This window comes from Stylophora pistillata, chromosome 7 (assembly GCF_964205215.1).
Source record: "Stylophora pistillata chromosome 7, jaStyPist1.2, whole genome shotgun sequence".
Taxonomy (NCBI): domain Eukaryota; kingdom Metazoa; phylum Cnidaria; class Anthozoa; order Scleractinia; family Pocilloporidae; genus Stylophora; species Stylophora pistillata.
The window spans coordinates 30,015,600-30,038,326 of NC_142525.1; the positions used below are offsets into that span (position 1 = coordinate 30,015,600).

General features: G+C 38.3%; 2 protein-coding genes across 2 annotated transcripts; both read left to right on the forward strand.

Moving 5' to 3' along the window:
- The first annotated feature begins 280 nt into the window (after positions 1 to 280).
- On the forward strand, positions 281 to 9,211 carry LOC111332164 (coatomer subunit delta). The gene is made up of 12 exons (XM_088728131.1): positions 281 to 435; positions 818 to 857; positions 1,475 to 1,698; positions 2,251 to 2,430; positions 2,714 to 2,922; positions 3,085 to 3,173; positions 3,868 to 3,940; positions 4,660 to 4,825; positions 5,474 to 5,621; positions 5,916 to 6,024; positions 7,250 to 7,454; positions 7,962 to 9,211. The coding sequence occupies exons 1-12, from the start codon at positions 433 to 435 to the stop codon at positions 8,049 to 8,051; spliced, it is 1,536 nt and encodes a 511-aa protein (XP_088584257.1). The 5' UTR covers positions 281 to 432; the 3' UTR covers positions 8,052 to 9,211.
- A 1,798-nt stretch (positions 9,212 to 11,009) lies between these two features.
- On the forward strand, positions 11,010 to 16,588 carry LOC111332184 (ATP-dependent RNA helicase DDX51). Its single transcript, XM_022937477.2, has 6 exons — positions 11,010 to 12,475; positions 13,191 to 13,415; positions 13,802 to 14,025; positions 14,603 to 14,762; positions 15,228 to 15,478; positions 16,207 to 16,588. The coding sequence occupies exons 1-6, from the start codon at positions 11,091 to 11,093 to the stop codon at positions 16,479 to 16,481; spliced, it is 2,520 nt and encodes an 839-aa protein (XP_022793212.2). The 5' UTR covers positions 11,010 to 11,090; the 3' UTR covers positions 16,482 to 16,588.
- Positions 16,589 to 22,727: the final 6,139 nt, after the last annotated feature.

Consider the following 22,727-nt stretch of genomic DNA (forward strand, 5'->3'; position numbering starts at 1 on the left):
TGACTAAATTAAAAATATTTCTTTGAAAATTGAAAACAATTTTATCATGGTTTGTTATAAGTTAGAATACAACGTTGGCTAAGATGGTTTAGATTCTCTAGCCAAAGCCTGTAATGCAAGCCCACGCCATCAAACCATTGTTTTGAGGCCTTCAATGAAGACAATTTGAAGATTCATGATTGTCTCCATATAATTTCCAACCATATACAGCGACGACATGCAGCTTCGCCTCAATCTAGATGGAAGCCGAGAAAGACTGAATACTAATCTCTTTGAAGTTTGTACATGCGCGTCACCGGTCCTCCCAGAATTCTCTGAGGCCATTCTCTGCGGATCTTCTGCGGACGTGGCGAGCGAATAAACCTCCAAAATAGCTGTATTTTTGGCCTCTGAGAGGCCTGATTCACTGTAAAATAAGATTTGATAGTCAAAATGGTAAGTTTATTTATCGTTCTTTGGGACTAAGGGCTTTCTAAGCGTGAAAATGGGATGATTTCATAGTTAACTGTAGAAGAAAGCATCTGGTATGATACCTTTTGAAGGTATTTTACTCACATGTCAGGCAATTTTAAAACTGTAATGTCAATCGGTGATTCGATAGAATTGAGGAAATACTTCTATTTTGTTTCTAAGTTGTTTATGGAGTAGAAATAGTCACCTCTATCGTCGCGTCACAGGGTGACGAAGAGTAGTGAATCATCACTGAATAAAAGTTTAATAATGATAATTTAAAGATCAAGGCTTCCGTGTCTTCCCGATTTTGTTTCACGAAATCAAACGCTCAGACTTTTCCTGCGTTCAATATTTTTCTTTACAGGTTCTACTCGCTGCAGCAATATGTACGAAAACAGGGAAAGGTACGATGATCCAAATATGCATTTGTTTCATGTTAAGAGATAATTTGTTAGGGCCTTGCTGTTTGCCTTTATTGTAGCTCAAACTAAATATCATTGTTATCAAAGTACAATTACCAACATGTAATATAACCTATACTTTCAGAATTGAAAGTGTATTTAAATTTATTATCTGACACTGTGAATATTTTTTTTCTGCATAGCATTAGTCTACTTATCATGGAACCAAATTCCAAGATATTCATCAAGGCAATAAAACAACATTCCCTCTTAACCCTTTTATCCTTAATAGTGACCAGTATCTTACTTCTCCTTACATTGCCGCCCCTGAATCAAACATTAGGGTCATGAGAATAAGGAATACGATCACTAATTTGAGAACTTTTTGATTGTTAAATAAATTCTCCTTGTCAGCACCGTAGGAAATGTATAGGGAACAGTATGGAGAATATTCATACTGAACTTAGGGTGTGAAGTGTTTATGTAATGCAGTTTCAAAGTTGAGATTGTATTTCTGCTGTTCCTCTAGGCCCATTAAAATACATTACAACAGCAAACAATACTCAGCAATACTACATATGAAACCATTACACAAACAAATATTGTTATTGCTCTTACAGCCATTGTATCACGTCAGTTTGTGGAGATGACAAGATCCCGTGTGGAAGGCCTTCTTGCTGCATTTCCCAAATTGATGAATACTGGAAAGCAACACACATTCGTTGAAACCGAGAGCGTCAGATATGTCTACCAGCCCCTAGAGAAACTCTACATGCTCCTTATTACGACTAAAGCTAGTAACATCTTGGAAGACTTGGAAACATTACGACTCTTCTCCAGAGTGGTATGCAATGGCATAGAAATGTTTGCTATTTCACTTTGCATTGATTTTTTTTCTAGTATCAGAAAGAAGACAGGGGTGTGGGGTTTGGGTTAAAGAGAGTGAGACTGTTTATTAAGACTCATTGCAGCAATACACAAAATGACTGAATTACAGAGCTGTCTACAAAACATAAAATAATAAAATATAATACAATAAATCTAATAATATAAAAGGCATAATTATACAAGCCACTAGGTTATAGTCCTTCAAGCACCGTTGTCATTAGCAGCAACTGATTTTGCAACAATTTTAGCTGAAGTCATCTGCATAATTAAGAGCAGAAGTATTTTTTTCCAAGCTGTTTTTAAAATTGGATGGTTAATGAAATAACTTTCAAATTGAAAGAAGAGAATTGGTTGCTTGGAAGGCTTTCCTACTCACTGGTAATATTTGTTGAAAGGAGTTTTGGGATAGAACTGACAGTCTAATTAGTTCAGTATAGGTAGTCATCAAAATATACCTCCAACTGGCATTCAAATGTTTGTGTTTTTAGAAACTTCTGTTTGTCTTTAGATTCCAGAATACTGCAAAGCAATGGAGGAATCTGAGATTGTGGAAAATGCATTTTCGCTAATCTTTGCCTTTGATGAGATTGTTGCCCTTGGCTATCGTGAAAATGTTAATCTTGCACAAATCAGAACATTCACAGAGATGGACAGTCACGAAGAGAAGGTGTTCCGTGCTGTAAGGCAGGTAAGTTTGTAAAATCAGTTCTATCAACTGTTATTGAGAAACTCAGCATAAGATATAGTCTTTTCCTTTTGCCTTTGTTGTGTTTAGTTAACAGGCACTAATGTAAACTTGAACTGACAACCTTGAAATGGAGAGATGGGGGAGCTGTTTGTGTCATTGAGCTTTCCCACTATTGGTATATCCTGCTTTGAGGAGGGCATGTTTTTAGTGGCACCTCAACAGCAGTTTATTCCCAACTCTCTGTAGCCTGTAATAATTTGTTCTGTATCAAAATATTGCTCAGACACAAGAACGTGAAGCTAAAGAAGAGATGAAAAAGAAAGCCAAGGAATTACAAGCAGCAAGAACAGCTGCTGCTCGTGGCAAGGGTGGCAAGGGACAGTTAGCTGGATTTGGAGGTTTTGGTGGAGGAGGTCGTGATTCAAGTATCCCAGTGGCTAATGATGTCACAGTTATTGATCCCACACCTCCTAAACCATCTTATCCCACAAGGTGATTTACAGTGTTTTGTACAACTGCTCTCTTTGTTTGTTTTGTTTAGATTGTGTGTGTATGTTTGTGTGGTTTTTTAAGGCCAGTAATTCACCACATGAGAGTTTTTGGGAAGTATTGAGGTGTTGATAACTGGTGGGTGTTCTCTTTGTTTTGTTTCAGAACGGCTGGCACTGGAAAGGCAATGAAATTAGGGAGCAAATCAAAGGATGTGGACAGTTTTGTGGACAAACTAAGATCAGAGGGAACAGGTGAGGAGAGGTCAACAACCAAACAAGAAAGAGGGGAAGTAAAAGAATTTGAATAGGGCTGAAAAATATCTCAGACAGATAGGGATGCATGGATTTGTTTGTTGGTTATTTTGCTCTCTTCATTCTGTTTCAACCAGAATAGAGCAAAACTCACCACTTCTAAATTTTCTAATTTTACTTTAAAGCTGTAGACCTGTCATAGTTTCCCTGCTGGAGCCAACAATATTTTGTGACAAGTGTAATTGAGGATGGCTGCAAAATCCCCCAAACAGGAAATTTATAACTGTTTTACTGCACTAACTTTTAGAATTTACAGTCCAGTTTGAAATGTTTACAAAGCTGTGTTTTATAAACATTTGTTTTGCAAAATTTACTCCCATGAACAGGATCATGTGTGTTGGTCCAATGCTTTTTGGACCTCCTTGCATTTCAGGATTGATTAGTGCTTTCTCTGGGATTTATTTATTTTGTTCTATTTTGTAACATTTTCCTGTAGCCTAATTGGGTGATGAAACTGCAAGTGGTTTTGCTTTCTTTCTGTTGTTTTGACTGTTGTACTTGCTTGGGTTGTGAAGTGTACAACTTGTTATTTTGTTTCTCATGATTGTTACAGACAAATTGCATTTTTTTTACCACGAGTCCCTCGCACAGAAAGGAGGAACCAACTGAAGTGTTTTGATTTTCCAATTTTTAGAGGTAGTAACTTCCAAGACAAAATTATCTTCAACTGGAAAGACTCCAACAACACCATCTGTTCAAATAGGAAGGTTAGCATTCTAATAATATTAAACAGATAGGTCTGGGTTACTACCAAAACAGGTAGACTGTTTTTCAGAGATGCGTGGAACAGTTGCTGCTAGAGAGAAACATATTTGAATTAAGCCCATGTCACATCGCTGAGAATCAAACAGTGGTGGGCTTTTCCATAAACAAACAAGGAAGGTCTTATATCTGTGGTAAAAGCATAGACAAAAGCCTAAGATGTGTGATAATCGATTTGATTTTAGCTGAAAAGAAATATTTTAAAACACTTTTAGCTGGATCATGTTGTATTGCTAAATAAAAGTGGATAAAGAATGACAGACAGTAAATGGGCAGGCAAAGAAATGTAAAGGAATGTTGCCTTTTGTGCTAGCATCTTTTTAGTTACGTGACCAAAAACGATCACCTTTGTTGCTAATGGCAACTGTTACGCACGTCTCCGCAGTTTACCTTTTTTGGTAGTAAATGTTAATATCTTGGTCAACACCCAGTCAGTTCAGAGCATTTGAATGATGATTCATTTTGGGAGTTTACAACAGCTAAGTGCAAGGGATTTATGAACCAAAAGAACAGGTGTATTCTCTGAGACGAGTCCTCAAAAGATCTGAATTAGATGGCCATGAGCATGTTGAAATGTTAGGCAAGTCTTACCATTTATTTAGAGAACAGTTTGGAGAATATGCATGCTGGTGTAGAAGGCTTAATCCTCTGCTTTTAATTTCAGTGTTCATATTAAGATTGACGAGAAGATCACACTGACAGCTGGAAGGGATGGAGGACTACAGAACATGGAGGTCAGAGGTCTTGTGCTGCTCAGAGTGTCTGATGCACAGTATGGGAAAATAAGACTCACTGTTGAAAACAATGATGACAAAGGATTCCAAATGCAGGTACTGTTGTTAGCCCTGTGGCTGTCAGGTACTTGTCTGCTACTTCTCTGAGCCTTTCACCTCCAGATCTCTTTAGTAATTCTCTTTGCTATCTGCCATACAATTATTTTTTGAGAATTTGGTGTGGGATCAACTGATAATCCCCTAATTTACATTATTCTTTATTCTGATCATTTTTCTACTTGATATCATATTGATAGGTAAGGAGAAATTCTGTCATGGTCGCTCATAGGAGTTAAATGGTTAAATTCTCTTTCATACTCTTCTTTATTTTATAGTTCTGAGAATGTGTTGTTAACACTTAAACCCCCAAGATCTGATTGTTAATTCTCCTATTTAGCTGTTACACATTTACTTGTAAATCAATGACGAGAATTTGGTGTTAGATCAACATAACTTCTACTCGATGAGTTTGATTATTCTCATTACCTGTTTGCTGGATACTTATGGATATTATTGGGAGAGGTTATATGTTAATCACCTCTGGAAATTAAGGTTGAGTTAAAGACAGTATGCAGCTCCCAACTGAAATAGTTTGTAAGGTGCCATTTGGCGGCATAACATCACAAAATGGTCATCAGAAATAAACTGTTTAGTGTGGTGAAGCTTACTTTTGTCGTCTAATATTAGTATGGTTTTGACTTACAGACGCATCCAAACATAGACAAGAAATTATTCAATCAAGAATCAGTAATAGGACTCAAGCAACCAAACAAACCTTTCCCACTTAATAATGACATTGGTGTATTAAAGTGGAGACTGCAGAGCACAGATGAGGGACTAATGCCATTATCAAGTAAGACTTTAGCACAGCAGTAATTTTTTTACAATTAGTGTAGTGGTACTTTTTGAACAAGATAAACCATCTAGCTATGATAACATGCATGGTTGGATGGGCTTATATATTGTGCATTGGATTTCAGTTTGAATGGTCCATGTTTGGGCTACAATTTGCATCAGGCTACAGAAATTAGCTGCTAGTCCCTATTAGAGGTTAAAGAAACAGTGATATGAGAGGGAGGCAGGTTTGGTCTGTGGACTCCATACTTTCAGTTTGTAAAGTTGATTGTATGTTTCATCTCTCTTGCAGTCAACTGCTGGCCTTCGGAAAATGACGAACAGTGTGATGTTAACATAGAGTATGAGCTTCTCCAAGAAAATCTGGAGCTGAATGATATTGTAATTTCAATTCCTGTTCCGTAAGTAGTCAGTTATCTTTTTTTGTAAATAAGTTAGCATTGTATTTGTGAAGTTCAGCTGTATGGTAATTTGTAAGTGTGCGTGTCAACCTCAATAAAAAGCAAATCATGATGTTCTTCCCTCAGTAATAAGGCAAGTCAGTATGACAATATTGCTTGATTTGTAAATGTATGAGGAAAAGAAACAGAGTTGAGAAACTGGTCCCTGATGAATTTGAAGTGGCTTGTAATTTGACTCAAATATTGCATTTATTACCATCAAACTAGTTACCATCATAATTGTGGAAGATTCTTACTGCGGTCACAAAGAACAAGAAACTGTCATCATCACATACATTGATTTAAGAAAATTTACCTCACAAAATGGCATGGAAGGTTATTTTAAAATTTAGATCTTTCAAAATTGGATTTTACATGATGTCAGTTTTGATTGATATTAACCCATTAATGGCCGCAGCTTTTGTGGAAAACTGTGTTTTGAAGCTAGTCCAGCAGATTTCGGGTCACTGTTGGGGTTTTAAAAGCTCTAACTTACCAAAAACCACTTGACAGCTTGTGCACTCGACGGCCTTTTGATCCAAATGCAAAATGGCGGCCTGAAAATCTCGGGCACGCGCAGAGAGCAAAATTTCGACATGGGTTGAAAAGTCACGCCCCACTTACGACTTCTACTTTTCTCTCTTTCTCCTGCCCTTTCTTTCCCCTCTCCTTGCCTAAAGTTTCTCCTCACTTGCTGGAAATTGAGTAGGCTTCATTTTGGTGTAGAGATTTTTCAGAAACTACTCATTATTTTCAAAGCACATGCTCGGAAAGGTAGGTGGGTAGTGAAACACGATCTTCGTGCAGATTTTCCAGTCAAAGTGACACGGTTTTTTGGCTATTTCTCCAATCTCCTCCACTCAATTGCGCTCATTCTGGTATCGTCTGCAAGATATTTTCAACCCGTTCAAGTACATGCTCGAATTCGTGCTCCAGAGTTAAAATTGATGACGTCACAGGGCGTAGAAAGGGTGTGAGTCCCCATGGGCGCATACGGGCGCACTGGACGTTAATGGGTTAAGATATGATATATTATAGTGAGGTGTGGAGCTGGTTTTCAGTCAAACATCTGTCTGATAATTCAGAGTTAGGGCAACAGAAATGTTTGCATGTATTTTAAAAGTGATTGTGAGAACAATAACCCCTTTCACTTTTGGTCAAAATGCTCTATTGGGTGTGGTTGCAGGCATGGTGTAGGCGGACCAGTTGTAGGAGAAGTGGATGGGGAGTACCACTATGATCACAAACATTCTGTTCTTGAGTGGCAACTGCCAGTCATAGATTCTTCAAACAAGAGTGGTAGTATGGAGTTTAGCATTGCAGGACATCCTGGAGATTTCTTTCCTGTTTCAGTGACCTTCACATCAAGGAAATCATATTGTGACTTGAAGGTATTTATGTCTTTTGCAATAGAGTGCCAAACAAATCACATAAACAGGTTTTTTTTTTTTTTTTTTTTTTACATGAAGTTGCAACTGCATTTTGGCTAATCAGCTTTGTGTACATGTACCATAAACACTGCCAGATATGCTGTACTCCAAATAAGAGGCACCCAAGTTTGGCACCTCAAATTTTTTAGAAAAAGTTTTTGAAATTAAATTGAAATAAATCACAAGTTGAATCTTGAGAAAGTTGCTTTATACTCGCAAACTTTGAAAACAAGGAATGCTTTGAATCCTTTCTTATAAGTTAAGCTATAACAGGAAGGACATCATACCCTAATCTACCAACTTAGATTTACACTGGTGTATGTTTAATCTTACTCTGGCATTTTTCAACAAATTGTTTGCATTCATAGAAATCTTTTGTTGGCCTTTTCCTTCAAGAAAGATTATTTTTGCTTAGTTGAAACATTACAGGAGTAATCCATCAACCTTTGTAAATTTATGTATTTGCAGATAACAGAGATCACATCTGTGGATGATGAGAAACCAGTGAAGTTTTCAGAAGAAGTTGGCTTTTCAGTGGAAAAATATGAGATTGTATAATCATTATGGTGACTTAAATGCTGTAACTTATATTTTTCCTTTGGTAACATAAAATACTGAGAAAAAGCTTTGCCAAAGGAAGATCTTATCTGCCAACATATCTCTTAAAAATGTTATTGGTGTTGATAGTGTATCAAAACAGATAACTTTGGGAGGAAGTATGGTAGACAAATATCTAAAATAGTTGATTAGGTATTGTATAGCCGTACTCCTTTTTTAAACCATATAAATGTGTTTGGTAGAGAAGAAAAACCCACCGAAATGACAACTATCTATCCCAATTTTCACAAAGTTGATACATCATTTGTACATGAAGTTCTTTATAAATAGCGAAGCATGCAGCTATCTTTCTCCACCTTTGTTAGATTTTTGACATCATACTTCTCAGGGGTTTAAAGAACTTTTTCTTTAAGTGGCTGCCAATGGTGTGATAGGCAGTCATGCCAGAAAAGGAGCCATAAGGCAAAACCCAAACACAAAAGCCTGCAGGCAAAACAGAGAGTGGTAAGAGGAGTTAGAGGCAGCAGCAGACAGCTGGTTACTGGCTGTTATTGAAACCCCAGACTTCTCAGAAGGATTGTGTGACAAGCTATTGACAACATTTGATACTTCTTAGGCAAGTTCAGTGACATTCCAAACAAAAGCTACAAGGGAGATTCATCTAACCTTTGGTTAGGTAACAATGAAAACAAGTTCAGTGACAACTCAGAATGTGTGTACAGTTAAACCTTACCAACGTAGACTACCTCTAGGAATTAACAATTTTAGATCAGCGTAGCCATATGATAAAGAGGGTATGGCTGTTGTGTGAGTACTCTTGTGCTGTTCAATAGTGAACGCATTTTCAGTCTGTGGCAGTTAATTGATGAAAACTTTCAGTGACAAGACCACTTCTGGGAGTGCAGCCCCCTGCACGGGTGTCGCTAGGCAACAACATTACCCATCATGCATTGTCATGTCATAGTTTACCACTACTCCTTCTTGTGCCATCACACAAAAGTTGTTGCCCCAACAAAGTGAATGAGAGAGATTTAAACTTAACTAATGCTGCTTGGAATTCATAAGGATGTTGTAGTTAGTTTGCCATGCTCATTACATGGTATTTTTATTGGGGAGGAAAGAAATTAAAGTAAACAATAAAATTCAATGAATTATTATCATTGTACATGTTACGTATGATGCACGATCCTCGCAGTAGATAGCGCTATTTAAGCAATAGCGAAAATCAGACCTGAAAAAAATCAGGCCTGTACGGGATTCGAACCACTGACCTCTGCGATAGTAGTGCAGCGCTCTTACCAATTGAGCTGACAAGCCAACTGGGAGCAGGCCGTTAAGTTGATTCGTAATAAACCCGTGAAAGTGATAAATCAGATACAATGAAATATATGAAGTTCATATATTTTGAACTGCGGCATTAGATACGTATGATGCACGATCCTCGCAGTAGATAGCGCTATTTAAGCAATAGCGAAAATCTATTTAATAGATAGCGCTTTTTAAGCTATTGCTTAAATAGCGCTATCTACTGCGAGGATCGTGCATCATACGTATCTAATACCGCAGTTCAAAATATATGAACTTCATATATTTCATTGTATCTGATTGTACATGTTATTTTCCTGTCTGCGGGAGAAAATAGCCGGCTATCTTCCACAACTAATTTTGTCTGTTTGTTGGCAACCGACTGCATAGTGAGTATTAGTCACTAGGTCAGTTTCTTTGATCAAATGCACAAAAGCATTTTCAGGAGCCAGCTCTACTTGGGCAATGTTTTCTTTAACACCTTAACATCAGTATCTTTGTTCTCCATACTTGCTTCTTCATTTTCCTTAGGTACTAACAGAGAATTTGTTTGACAGCCAAATCTTAGATTGGCAATCATTTCCTTCAATCTCATTACCTTTCTGAATGATTCAGTGGTGATATTGTAAGGAAAAATAAGATCCTGATTACTCTTAAGGTTTGGAGGGAGTGGGAGGTATCACCATCTTCACCTTCTCTCCCTCCAGCTACCCCTCCCTTGGAGTTTTGTATCCTCCTAGTATTGGTAGTCACTGAAATTAAAAAAGTGAGTTTACTACTAGAAGTAAGACCATGTTGAATGGAAACATCACCAGATTTTGTTGATGTTTAACAGCATGTGAGCGTATGGGATCACGAAACGAACACTAGTACTATAACCAAGTTAATATCAGAATATATGAACAAAGTTGAAATAGTAAATTGGCCACCGTTACGGTTGTAAAAGCTGACGTTTCTCGTAGCTCCTTTTTCTGCCTTTAAAAGCACACACAACCCACAATTCCCCTATTCGCTCCGACGAAGGGCTAATGCTCGAAACGTCAGCTTTTATAATCGTAAGGGTGGCCAATTTACCTTTTCAACTTCGTTGATATATTCAAATTATTTCGTTACCCCCACCGACGCAGCCCCAAACAGTTTCTTTAGAAACTATCAGCCTTTATTCCTTAATATTATTAGGATGTTTTCAACCTTTCTAGCTCCCGGTCAATAGGCCATTTTATTGCACGACTCGGGCAGTCAGAGGGCCAATAACTAAAATCAACCAATCAAAATGCTCTATTGCCGGTCAATATTCTCTCAGTATTGGACCGGGCACTGTCCCGAAGAGTCCCGAATGATACTGCACGTGTGTCCCTTTGAACTTCAGTCGTATAATAAATCTCTTATTAACCAAGCTTGCTCGGGACCGTACTGGAAGAATATCGGCCCTCGGGTTTTTTTTGCACGGACCTCGCTGCGCTCGGTCCGTACTGTCAAGACCTCGGGCCGATATTCTCCCAGTACGGCCCTCGCGCTTGGTTAATAAGATATATTTACAGTTGTGTACTCAGTTGCCAAGCCTTTGATTCAGATTGAGGCTAAAGGTGACCTTGTTGTGATAGAGACCTGTACCTAGTTAGCATGGTAGCAAAGTGATCGACTTTTAAAAGGCAGCAAGGTTTGTATCATAACAAGGTCACCCCTAGCCTCGCTCCCGTTCAAGGGCTTGGCAACCAAGCACACAACTGTAAAATGGACTTTTGTCAACGATTTTGCCAACTATTCCTTTATTTTCGCCAGCAGAAATTATGCTCAGCGGACTGCATCTTCAAGCCCAGTTTCCCTCTATATCACGTGGAAACATGGCGGACGAAATCCTTAATTTTCTTAAAGAGTGCTACTAACGTAGTGGCTCTTGATGCAATCCTCAAATCTGCGTTAGAGCTGAAGTTTAAGAACATTTTATTTGAAATGGATCTCTTCAGAGTAGAGAGATTCCTGGCTGATAACGAAAATGAACCAGATCAAAGAGACGAATCTAAAAGACTGGCCGAACTCCAAAGTGCAATCGCCGATAGAAAGAGAAAGAGACTAATGTTAGCTCAGGGTGGAGGGAGCTATGAGGAATCAAACAAAATCCAATTTTCAGACTCCAAACAAATGAAATCTGATGTCCAAGAAGAGGTGAAATCAGCGAAGAAAGCGAAGAAAAAGAAAACAAAGACTGAGGAAGAGAAATCGGAGAAGGTACAAGACAAAGGGATCCCAAAGGAAAAGGGTGAAGTCAAGAATGCTTTTTCCATCGATGATTCACAGGAGATGCTTATTGAAAAGAATTCTGAGAAGATAAACTACAAAAGGATATCCAAGAAAGGCTTAAAAGAGGAAAAAGTTGAAGTTAAAAATGATATTCCCATGGAGGATTCACAGGAGGACAGACTCTCTAAGACCACTAGAACAAAGGGAGCAAAAAAGGGCAACAACAAGACTATTTTTAACGGTAAAATTATCAAAAGTGACTTTGACAATGAAGATGAGGATATTTCTCAAGAAAATGAGGACAGTACGGAAAAAATATCAGTAGAAACACTGCAAGAAAATAATGAAGATACAGGGTTTACAGTAATTGGAGGCCAGAAGAAAAACAAAGAGTATAAAAAAGTACAAAGAGTGTTACCTGGCTGGCTTGCAAAACCTACGATCATTAACTCTGACTTGGGCAGTAATAAGACTCCTGTTGACAAGATCCCTTTCTTAGAATCTCATATCGTCACCAAACTACAACAGCTTGGTATACATCACTTATTTCCTGTGCAGAGTGTGGTAATCCCAGCCATACTATCTCAAATGGATACAAAGAGTTTCTTGGGGAAAGGGGGTTATGCACCAGGTGATATCTGTGTCTCAGCCCCAACAGGAAGTGGCAAGACCCTTGCATATGTGATACCCGTTGTACAGATCTTGATGAAAAGGGTGGTTTGTCACTTGCGGGCATTGATCATCCTTCCTACCAAAGATCTGGCCAATCAAGTTAAACAAGTTTTTGAAATGTTCACAGAGGGTACAAATTTGAGCGTGGGCCTAGCTTCAGGATCAAATTCATTCACAAAGAATCAGGAACAGCTTGCTAACCAAGAGTAAGTATTTTGTTTTACTTTGACAAAATATGTTTTACCCATGACATACATCATCTTTGTGGCAGATGCGGAAAGAAGTTGGCATTTCCTTGAGGAGCCACTTGGCTCGAGTACAGAATTTACTTACCTACTTACTTATATATTGCATCCAGATAATAAATAGGTATATATTTGAGTTTGATATCTGGAATCAATCTGTGAAGAAAAGTCTTCTTTGTGTAAGGTTGTGGTCTTTAACCATTTAACTTCCACAAGTGACTAAGATAGAATTTACAAAACCTTTTAGTCTATTTGTTTAAAATGTAATACTGTCCATCCACTAAATTCTAAGATTACTTGCTGCATGTAGATTGATAGTTTCCTTTCTCCCCTTCTCTCGTCTTATCTTTTATATTCTGGGCCCGCTTTAATTGGCTCTGCTGCTGCGGTGTCCCTGCCATTTTTTTTGTCATTTCTTTTTTGTCATCTTTTTTTTATCTATTTATTTTATTGTTGTTGCTTGGCAAAGTTAATAAATAAATAAATAAGAAATATAAGCAGACAAGTAATGAGAAGAAAGAATATCAACTAGGAGATCATTAGTTGATCCAATACCAAATTCTCCAAACTAACATCATAAGAATTGTATGGCAGGCAGTAAGGAGAATTACTATTGAGATCTTGTGAGAAGTGACTAATTTTTAATGCTCATTACAGTGCTTTTACTTTTTTTCAGCTCTTGTGGTAGTAGCAGTCGCGTTGATATTCTTGTGTGTACTCCTGGTAGATTAGTTGATCACATTTCATCAACCCCAAATTTTACACTGCATCATGTAAGATTCCTTGTGATTGATGAAGCTGATCGCATGTTGAGTCAATCATACCATGGCTGGCTTGGCAAAGTACTGAAGGCTGCCTACAACAAACAATCTCTCACAAGCAACTTTTTCAACAGTGACAGGTACCTGTTAATGGGTCTGAAAATTTAGTTTAAGTAGTACAGGATAGTATAGCTATCTTGCACCTGCAAAGAGTTGGGGGAAAGATGTTGTAGGAGACTTTGGGGATAAAGGTGTGTAAAAAAAAGGGTAGGATTATACTAGACGAGTTATAGAGAGGTTCCCTAAAAGGTTCTTTTGATCTGGCCATCCCAACCAAATTTTTCCCTCATTCCTCTCATTGGGGTGTTTGGAAACTTTAAACAACTTCAATCTGTGGACATTCTTGCCATGAAATTTAACCAAAAACTCCACTGTTTTCCATTTATAAGTCTGTCAAGACTATATCAAATCACTGTTTCTACATGCATACATTTGGACTGTATCAAATACCTTGTTTCCTTTTCAGGCCTTTGTCCTGTACCCTGCAGACAATCAGGCATCCTGCTGGAGCTCAAACAGCAGCAAGTTTTGCCACCATTCAACTTCCTTTGCAAAAATTGTTGTTCTCTGCAACAATGACACACAGCCCTGAAAAGCTTGCTCCTCTCCAGCTGTATCAACCAACCTTGTTTACTGGGACAGGAAGTGTGAATCAAACAAAAACAACTGATTTGGGCAAACCAACTTCAGGTACTTGTAGAAAGTCTTCAGCTGTTTGTTTTGTAGTATTTAAAAAAGTGCAGTAGTTCCAAGAGAAGTATGTGTAATTTCATCTCAACTGTCTTAGTTCTGAAAAATCTGAAGCAACATGTGCTGGCCATTAGACCTCTACTTCTCCCACTTTTAGTGTTGAAGTTTTCGGACAGATTACTTAAAATTGTGGTTCAAATAAAAATGGTCACACTAGTTGTTGTTTGGATTAAGAAATATACTGATAAGGCTAAGTGTAAAAACTTGTCCCAACTTTATTGAAAGGAAAAGATTTATGTTTGTTTCTCATACACAAGCTATCAACCTGTGTAACTGGTGACAACTGCTTTCTGTTTATAAGTTGTAGTTTCACTTAGATAGCACTAGCTAGAATATCTTTCATTTCAGTACTATATCTGTGCTAATTTGGATCGAGAAATTAACTATGCTCCATTTATGCCTTTGTAGTCAAGTGACCTTTGAAATAATCATTAGCATGATCATAGGATTTTGAAAATTTTAACAGAGGAGCATTGGAATATAAACAGTTTGCCTCATGTTTGGTTTTTTTATTTAGATGTATCAATATCTGGTCGGTTCAGTGTTCCAGAAGGACTATCAGAATACATGACAGTTTGTAACAGTGGAGAGAAGCCGCTGATGGTGTTGTACTTCTTAACACAGCTTAAATTTGAGAGAGTTTTGTGTTTTGCTTCCACACTAGAAGCTACCCATAGGTAATATGTGTTTACATGCAGTTTCTGTTTTGCTGTTCCCATAGCTTTCAATAATACCAAAAATTTAACTTATTAGTTATACTTTTGACCCAAAGCTCTGCTGTAGGACAAATTGAAGGGAGCCCAGTTTTCTGAAACTGGGAAATCCAACGTGCTCAGCATTTGCTTTTTAGTCTTGTTTGTCTTCTATTCACAACAACTGACTTAACTTTTTACACCCTAACATCAGTATGCATATTCTCCATACTGTTCTCCTTTCAATTCCCAAGGTGCTGACAAGGAGAATTTGTTTAACAATCAAAGCCTCTTGTCTTGGCATTCATTTCTGTTATTCTCATGTTCTTGATGAATGACTCTGCACTACTTCTTTGCGAAGAAATTAGATTCTGGTCACTCTTTAAAGGGCTGAAAATCTCTCTTACAACTGAGCTTTCTACCCATATCCCTTTTCTTTATCTGCTGCAGGTTGTATCTACTCATGAAGTTATATGGTGGCATTGAAGTAGCTGAGTATTCCTCCAGCTTGTCACCTCCACAGAGGAAAGGAATCTTGAGAGACTTCAGGCTCGGAAAACTACAGCTTCTGATCTGTTCAGATGCCATGGCGAGAGGAATGGATATACAGGATGTGTGTTACGTCATCAGCTATGACGTACCAAATTACGTCAGAACATACATACACCGTGTGGGTAGGACAGCCAGGGCAGGAAACAAAGGTAACCTAGTGCCAGTCTCTTCCGCTGTGTTTATCGTTGGAGTTTATGTAACTTTTAACGATTGCAAAGATCGTCATGAACTTTCTTTTGGTTTCTACTTGTAATTTGTGGCTTCTAGTTCCTCAAACTGCCCCCCGGTTAGCTCAATTGGTTAGAGCGCCGGATTGTGTTGTGCGGAAGGTCGAGGGTTCAAGCCGCGACCAGAGGCTCATGGTCTTAAAATAACTGAGGAGAATTTGCTACCAAGAAATGGATCGAAATTGTAGTCTTCTCGGATAAGGACGAATAAACCGTAAGCCCCGTCTCCTGCAGGGTTAGGGGTAGGAGACGTTAATTTTCCACGCACGAGATTACTGTGTGGTGGATGTCCTTCCCTGGGGTGGGATGGGTAGCAGGTCCACATCATCAAAATTGCTGCCATAAACTCAACCTGCTCAAACAAATAAAAGATGAATGAATTAATGAATGAATGAATTAATTAATGTTTTTAAATGCCATCTTATCGCAAGAGAGGGATTTAGGAAGGTCTCCTGCTTCATTTTTGGCATTTGATTGCGAGCCTTAAATTGTGGTTCTATAACAAAATTTTAAGTCTTAAAGAATGATAACTTCTAGTTAGAAGAGAAATGCCAAACGAAATAAGTCAAACTACGAAAGAAAATTTTAGACACTTTGTACTCAACACATTTTGCTCACTGATTTGTTTCAATCGATTTTTGTGGTGTCAGGAACGGCCATCACACTGTTACACAGCGAAGAAGTACATCACTTTAAAGAAGTGATTCAGAAAACAGGACGTGAAAAGATCGCCAAGTATAACATCAAAGAAGACAAACTTCAGCCCATGGTTGATAAGTATCAGGACACTTTAGAACGCTTACAAGATGCAGTTCAGACGGAAAATCAGAAAAAAACGCAACAAAAAGGGAAACAGGACGTTGTCAAATTATTAGCGGAACAGTTCATGACTAATGTGAAAAAAAGAAACCTGGAGAAAAGCTAGTTAACTGTTGAAAGACGATTTTGAAATAAAAAATTAACATTTATCGTTTGGAATTTCTAAAGAATGATCGAAAGAATAAATCAATGTGTTGCGTGGACAATCATAAATGAAGTACATCCTCTCTCTCCTCTTCCAGTTTCTCCTTTCTTTTTGGAAGGCTAGTTAACTAAAAGTGACCAGCATCTAATTTTTCATTACATAACATTACAAACGAACCGAACAGAACGACCTAACACGCAGACCAATCACGACCGACCTACGCCACTTGAGTCTTAGCCAATAGCAACACGGCGAAACTGACCAATCATTTTCACACGTAATGGACTAAGAACATTCTACTGACAACCACTATTCATCTGACTCTGATGATGACTTCCGTACAGGTTGTCGAAACGTCAGTCACCAACACCGGGACTACACTCACCCGGACGATCGCACTATACTTTCACATGTTAACCCCCCGGGTTCAAACCATTTACTGTATCTAATGTTTTCTCACAATATCACTTAAAAAGTCACGAGAATAAAGTATGCGATCACCAACTCGAAAGGCTCTTGATTGTTGAACAAATTCTCCTTGTCAGCATCTTAGGAAATGTATAGAGAACAGTATGGAGAATATGCATACTGATGTTAGGTTGTAATGGGTCTAAGAAAGATCCAATGAAGATTTAAACTAAATACCAGGAAGTTGCACAAGGTGTGGGAAATGCAAGCCACGTTTGTTGTGAATTTTGCATCTGACTGGTTAAAACGATTTTCTCGAGTTTCCTGAGCCACCCAGAGTACGAGCAGTCCTTCCTTTTCAGCGAAGTCTGTCGCGCGAGTGAAAAAAAAATTCAAGGAAACAAAAGTGATCTTAGCGCGTTCCGCTGCTGGAGTGACGCCGATGCGCCACGGGAACTCCATACCCTACTTACCGAGTTCCCGCGGCGCACCGGCGTCACTGCAATAGTTTCACTGATTTTTTATTTTGACTCGCGCGACGGACTTAGCCGAAACGAATTATACCACGAATTACCTCGAATTACTTTGTGCGCGCGCGCGCGCGCGTGAAAGATGTCCATTGTTGCGTACGACAAGTTAGTAAAGGTAGTAGAGAATCAAGCGAGTAAGAAACAAGTTAAGTTTTGTTGCATATACTTGTGACCTTTTCGACGATACCGAAATAATTACTTAGTTCAAGGTGAGTGTAATATTTTCAATAGAACGGTGGTCGCGTATTGAAAATGGAAGCCACGTCAAGGAAAAACTTGTTTTACTACACGGATTGCATTGCTGTTTAAAAAGAGAAACCGACCTTACTTTAAACATACTAATATGGAATACATACTTCATCAACATAGGTACGAAACGAGTAAACTGACAGGGTGCAAATGGTCCTAGCTGTGTACGAATCAACTGAGTACGAAACGTCCATGGTACGAAACGACTGGTAAGTAAAAGAAGTGGGGCACCGCTATGGCCTGAGAAAAGGCGAAGAAGAAATCCAACGGGCAGGATCAAGCCTACTACTTGATGGACGGGGGGAGGTGGGGTGGGTGGGTTCCCAAATTTGACGTTGTGTAGGGTGATGGGGTGGAACAAATGCGAATTTTTTTGTATAGCCACCTTTTTTATTATTAAGATTTTCAAACCATTTTAACGATGAATTTTGTTTCTTGTATTGTATATTATACACGTAATTCAGTCTTCGGACTGCGAGGTGTTTCTTTTTAATAAACGATTTATCTATCTATTTTTTTTTTTTTTTTTTGTTTTTCAGGCGCCCCCGGCCACGGACCCATTAGTGCAATGGTCAGTGCTGCAACGGCCGGACGACATATATACTTAACGGAACCGGAGTGCAATGGTTCCGCCGAGTAACGCCTGAAGGAGGGTACACCAGTACGCCAAAATCGCCCAGGAATCGAACCTGGCCCCCCGGAAGCGCTCCCCGCCTAACGGGGCACCTGAACAGTCGGGGTGTGCAAGGACTGCTGTTGGGTAACGAGTCCCATAATGCAGAGAACTACATGCTATGAGACCCTAACCCGTAGAATTATCAATGCAAATTACGTTTGCCTAATGGTAGCTAATTATTCTCACGAATTCAAACTACAACGGAAGTGGCTGAAATTTGCAACGCAAGTTTTTCGTGCTGGTCACAGAATTAATCCATTTTCATGACAACTTGAAGAATTTGCGCCAAACCAAACAGTTCATGGTCGTCTGTGAAGATGTGGATAATGTACGAAGTCCTCCTCGAAGAAGAACTTATATATGCGTTCCAAACTAAATATTAATGGTAAGTGTATTTTCTAAAACGTTTTTCGTCTCTGTCGATGAATTGGAGACTGGAGTGCTGCCACATGAGTTATTGCAAGTTCCGTGGCAATTTGCTTGAGCTATGTGCCGCCCTGCTGCTGAACTAGTTGTTCGTCGTTTGAGAACAGTGAGAGCAAACATGGCAATTATTCTTATGAAAACAAATGTAGTTAAAACTATTTGAGGTATTCTTTTCGAAGAATATTTCTATTATTTTTGCCTCTGCTCCTTGCTCAAGTTAGACTTCGAATAATTACAACGTGTGGCTCATCAACTTGTGACGAGTTTGCTGACCACTGAAGTACTGGTGTGCCATGTTTGTTCAAAAACGTTCCTAGCATAGAGAAGCTTTTAAAAATGAAACATTATTCACCGGCTATTTTTACATGAATGGCAGAAGGCCTCGCCTCAAAATTCTTGTCACTCCTTGCTTTAAAATTTCATAAAAATTGTGAGGAGAATGTTTCGGCAAGATTTCCGTAGAACCCCATACTTCATTATGCATGCAATTCTTGGATTAAAGAAAACAGAGGCAAAACAACAGATTACCTTTGGGTCTTCGGCTTGTTTTTGATTGGTACGGGGTTATAACGGAAATCTTTCCGAATTTTTCTACTGGTCCACTTGGAGGGTCAAACAGATAACATTTCAAAATTACAATTAAAAGTGTAAATTTAATCACAAAAACCTTATTTCCTCTCTTTCTTTTCCACATCTTTAGGACAATCACTGGATGAACGACGGTGTTTTATTCCTGATGGACTTTGGAGGACCTTGCAAGAAAGAATACAAGGAATACTCAGACGATTGTGAGGACTGAAGACGACAAAGATAAGAATTTACAATCAATTTTAGATTTAAAAAACTAGTGACTGTGTATTTGGACGAGTAGACAATTTTGCATCGTGTGATTTGGAGAAACCAAAGACAAAGAAACAATAGACAAAAGAAGTCATACCAACCGAAAAAAAAACAACAACAACAACACCTGGATTGTAATCGTTCAAATACAATTGACACTACTTTTTTAGTTTCAGTAGGTTGATTCAAAAGCTAAGATTTTGAGGGCGGTCTTTCAAGGCTTAGTGAAAAGAAAGAAAAAACAAGTATGTTGAAAAATTGATTTGTATTATTTGATCAACTCCTCCGACTATATCTTTCAAGAACAGCTTAGAAATTCTCAAAATTGTCATAAAAGCCATGCCGAAAAGCCTCGAAATACCGCTCAATGTTTATCTTTGGATTTACGCTAAGTTGTCGAAATTGTCGGTGATGATGTGATGACGTGTAACTTTCTAAGGTGGCACTTGCTCTTGACATAAGTCTCTGGGCAAAAACAAGACTTTGAAGGAGATTTAGGAATAGTATTGCTATTTCTCAGCATTCTTCAAGCGATAGCGGCAAGGAAATTTGTCGCACAATGCCGGAAATCCGTCTCAGAAATGGTAAAAGTGCTGATATAAACAATTGCCACTGATTAGACTCGATTATTAGAGCGAAACGGCATGATAAACTTGAACTAATACCGACAGACTTGTGCGATAAACACTATTACGACTTCGTATAGACGAATCTGCAGTACAACTAAAAAACGACATCAATTCAAAACTGACACCACTATCACGCACTAAGAAATGGACTGACGTAAACCAGACAACAAATGGGCGTGACAAAACTAAAACCAGAGTATGATGATACCGTTGGTTTGAAACACTAAATTTCGCTGAAAACTACAGAGTTCTTTAGTAAAGGCGGACCTATTTCAGGAACGAGATTTTTCAAAACCAATCAATGATAAAACCATACCATGAGCAGAGATGCTTTCACTATAAAAAACAGCTATTCCAGCTGACAGAAAATTGTAACCATTAAGACCAACAGCATCCGGGACATTGTTGAACAATACCGTCTATGATAGGAAATTGACAACTAAAATGACAAAGACACTGACGAAGAACTTGAATGTAACTCCAACGATTCCGAGACGCTGTGGACACTACCTTTTAACGTCTTACGGCTTAAAACACCACAGAGCTGAAAAAATTGACCATCAAGTTTTAATTTTCGACAGACGAACAACTCTTCATTTACAATGAATACATATTTATCATCACGGGTGTATTACGAAGCTTGTTAGCTCAATTGGTAGAGCGCTGCACTAGTATCGCAGAGGTCAGTGGTTGGAATCCCTTACAGGCCTCACTTTTTTTCAGGTCTGATTTTTCGCTATTGCATAAATAGCGCTATCTACTGCGAAGGATCCTGCATCATATGTAACTCTTCATTTGTCGCCTATAATGACGCAACCTAAGTCACCGTTTCACGGACCACTCTAAACCGTTCAATCAGACATGACACAATCCTGGGTTGAAAATAGCGCAGTTTTCAAAAACCAACTTAATGGCAATATGCAATGAGAATTCAAAGGGCGCTTTCCATTTGACCAAAATTTTGGAGATTTCCGGTCTGAAATCGAATGGAACGGGAAAGGATTCCGAAAATTTAGGAATGCGTTTTGAGTGTGCCCTCTTGGATGCTGTCGGACGCGTTCCTGGCCATTCGGCCAGCGAAAATACCGACATTTTGAACCCATCAATTTTGTTGAATGGAAAGCGCCCAAAGTAAAACTAGGCAAACTGCAAAAAGGGCGGAAAAACGCGGGCGACCGACTTGCGATTGGTTTTTGTTTTGCGCCTGATTGGTTGAGAGGACGGCGCGAGTTTCTGGACCAATCGCTGAACGAGTTTAACCAAAACCAAAGTTATCTCAGATCTCGGTTGCACTTTAAAGCCACCTTAGAATAGTTCCACGTTCATCTGATATTCACCATGAATTAACGTTAAGATTATTCTGAAGGGTTCTCCATGATTGAAATCATTTATAAACTTAATGGGAATTGAATCGGAGTTTACTTTCTGTATGTTTACAAATTGAGACGTTTAATTTTAATCTAAACCATAGTTAATGGAGGGTCCCCTCTATTAACTATGTCTAAAAATCCTAAAAAAAATATCTGGTTTGTCTATGAGATGTCAGAAAAAAGAGGAAGGCGCTCTCTAAAAAAAATAGAAGCTACAAAGTGTTTCGACGTAGCGATCGAATTCTCAACACAGACGCCAAAAGAAGCTGTTGACAACGTGAAATATCGACTTGCAAATTCAGCATGTAAATCTCGTGGACACAGTATAAAAGAATGTTACTCAGTTATAAGTGTACATGCAAGTGTTGCCGAAAACTTTCTCAATCGAACAATCCTTATTTCATCTTCTTTATTTCTACAGTTGACAAAACCGATATATACGTAATCATATTTTGTGTTCAACCAAACTAGAATTTTTTTATCACAGTGTATTCAAAGCACTTTTTTTGCCAAGAATTATAAAAGATTTCCGCTTTCAAACATTTTTATTCAGGTAATCCACTGATTACTTTTTCATTTCAAAATATTTTCCTCTCATTTCCACAAGTAGAGGCTCGAAAGAATCGTCTTTTTTCAGTAAGTTTCTATGCTAAACAGAAAGCAATTTTTATAAATTCTAATATGAACAGCAAAACCTTATGCGTCTAAAAAATGATTGAGGTATATTGATTTCGTGTTTCCGCTATTGAAAAATTGCGAATTTTTTTACACTTGTGAGTTTGTAAGTGTTTATCAGAGACAATAATAGATGAATAATACGGAAAGCACAGCAAGAGACAAAAATTCACAAACGTGATTGCTGTTGTTTTATACCCCTTGGCTTTGACTGAAAACATGATTTATTGGCATTACATCAAGATTTTATTTTGAACTGAATAAATAAACTATTATAAAACAATCTGGTGGAATAAAAAACAGATGAAATACCAACGAGAAAAATCGCCAAATGTCTTATAGTGGGTATTCGCTTTTATATCATGCTCAAGGAATCAATATCGACGTATGAAAGTAATGGTCTG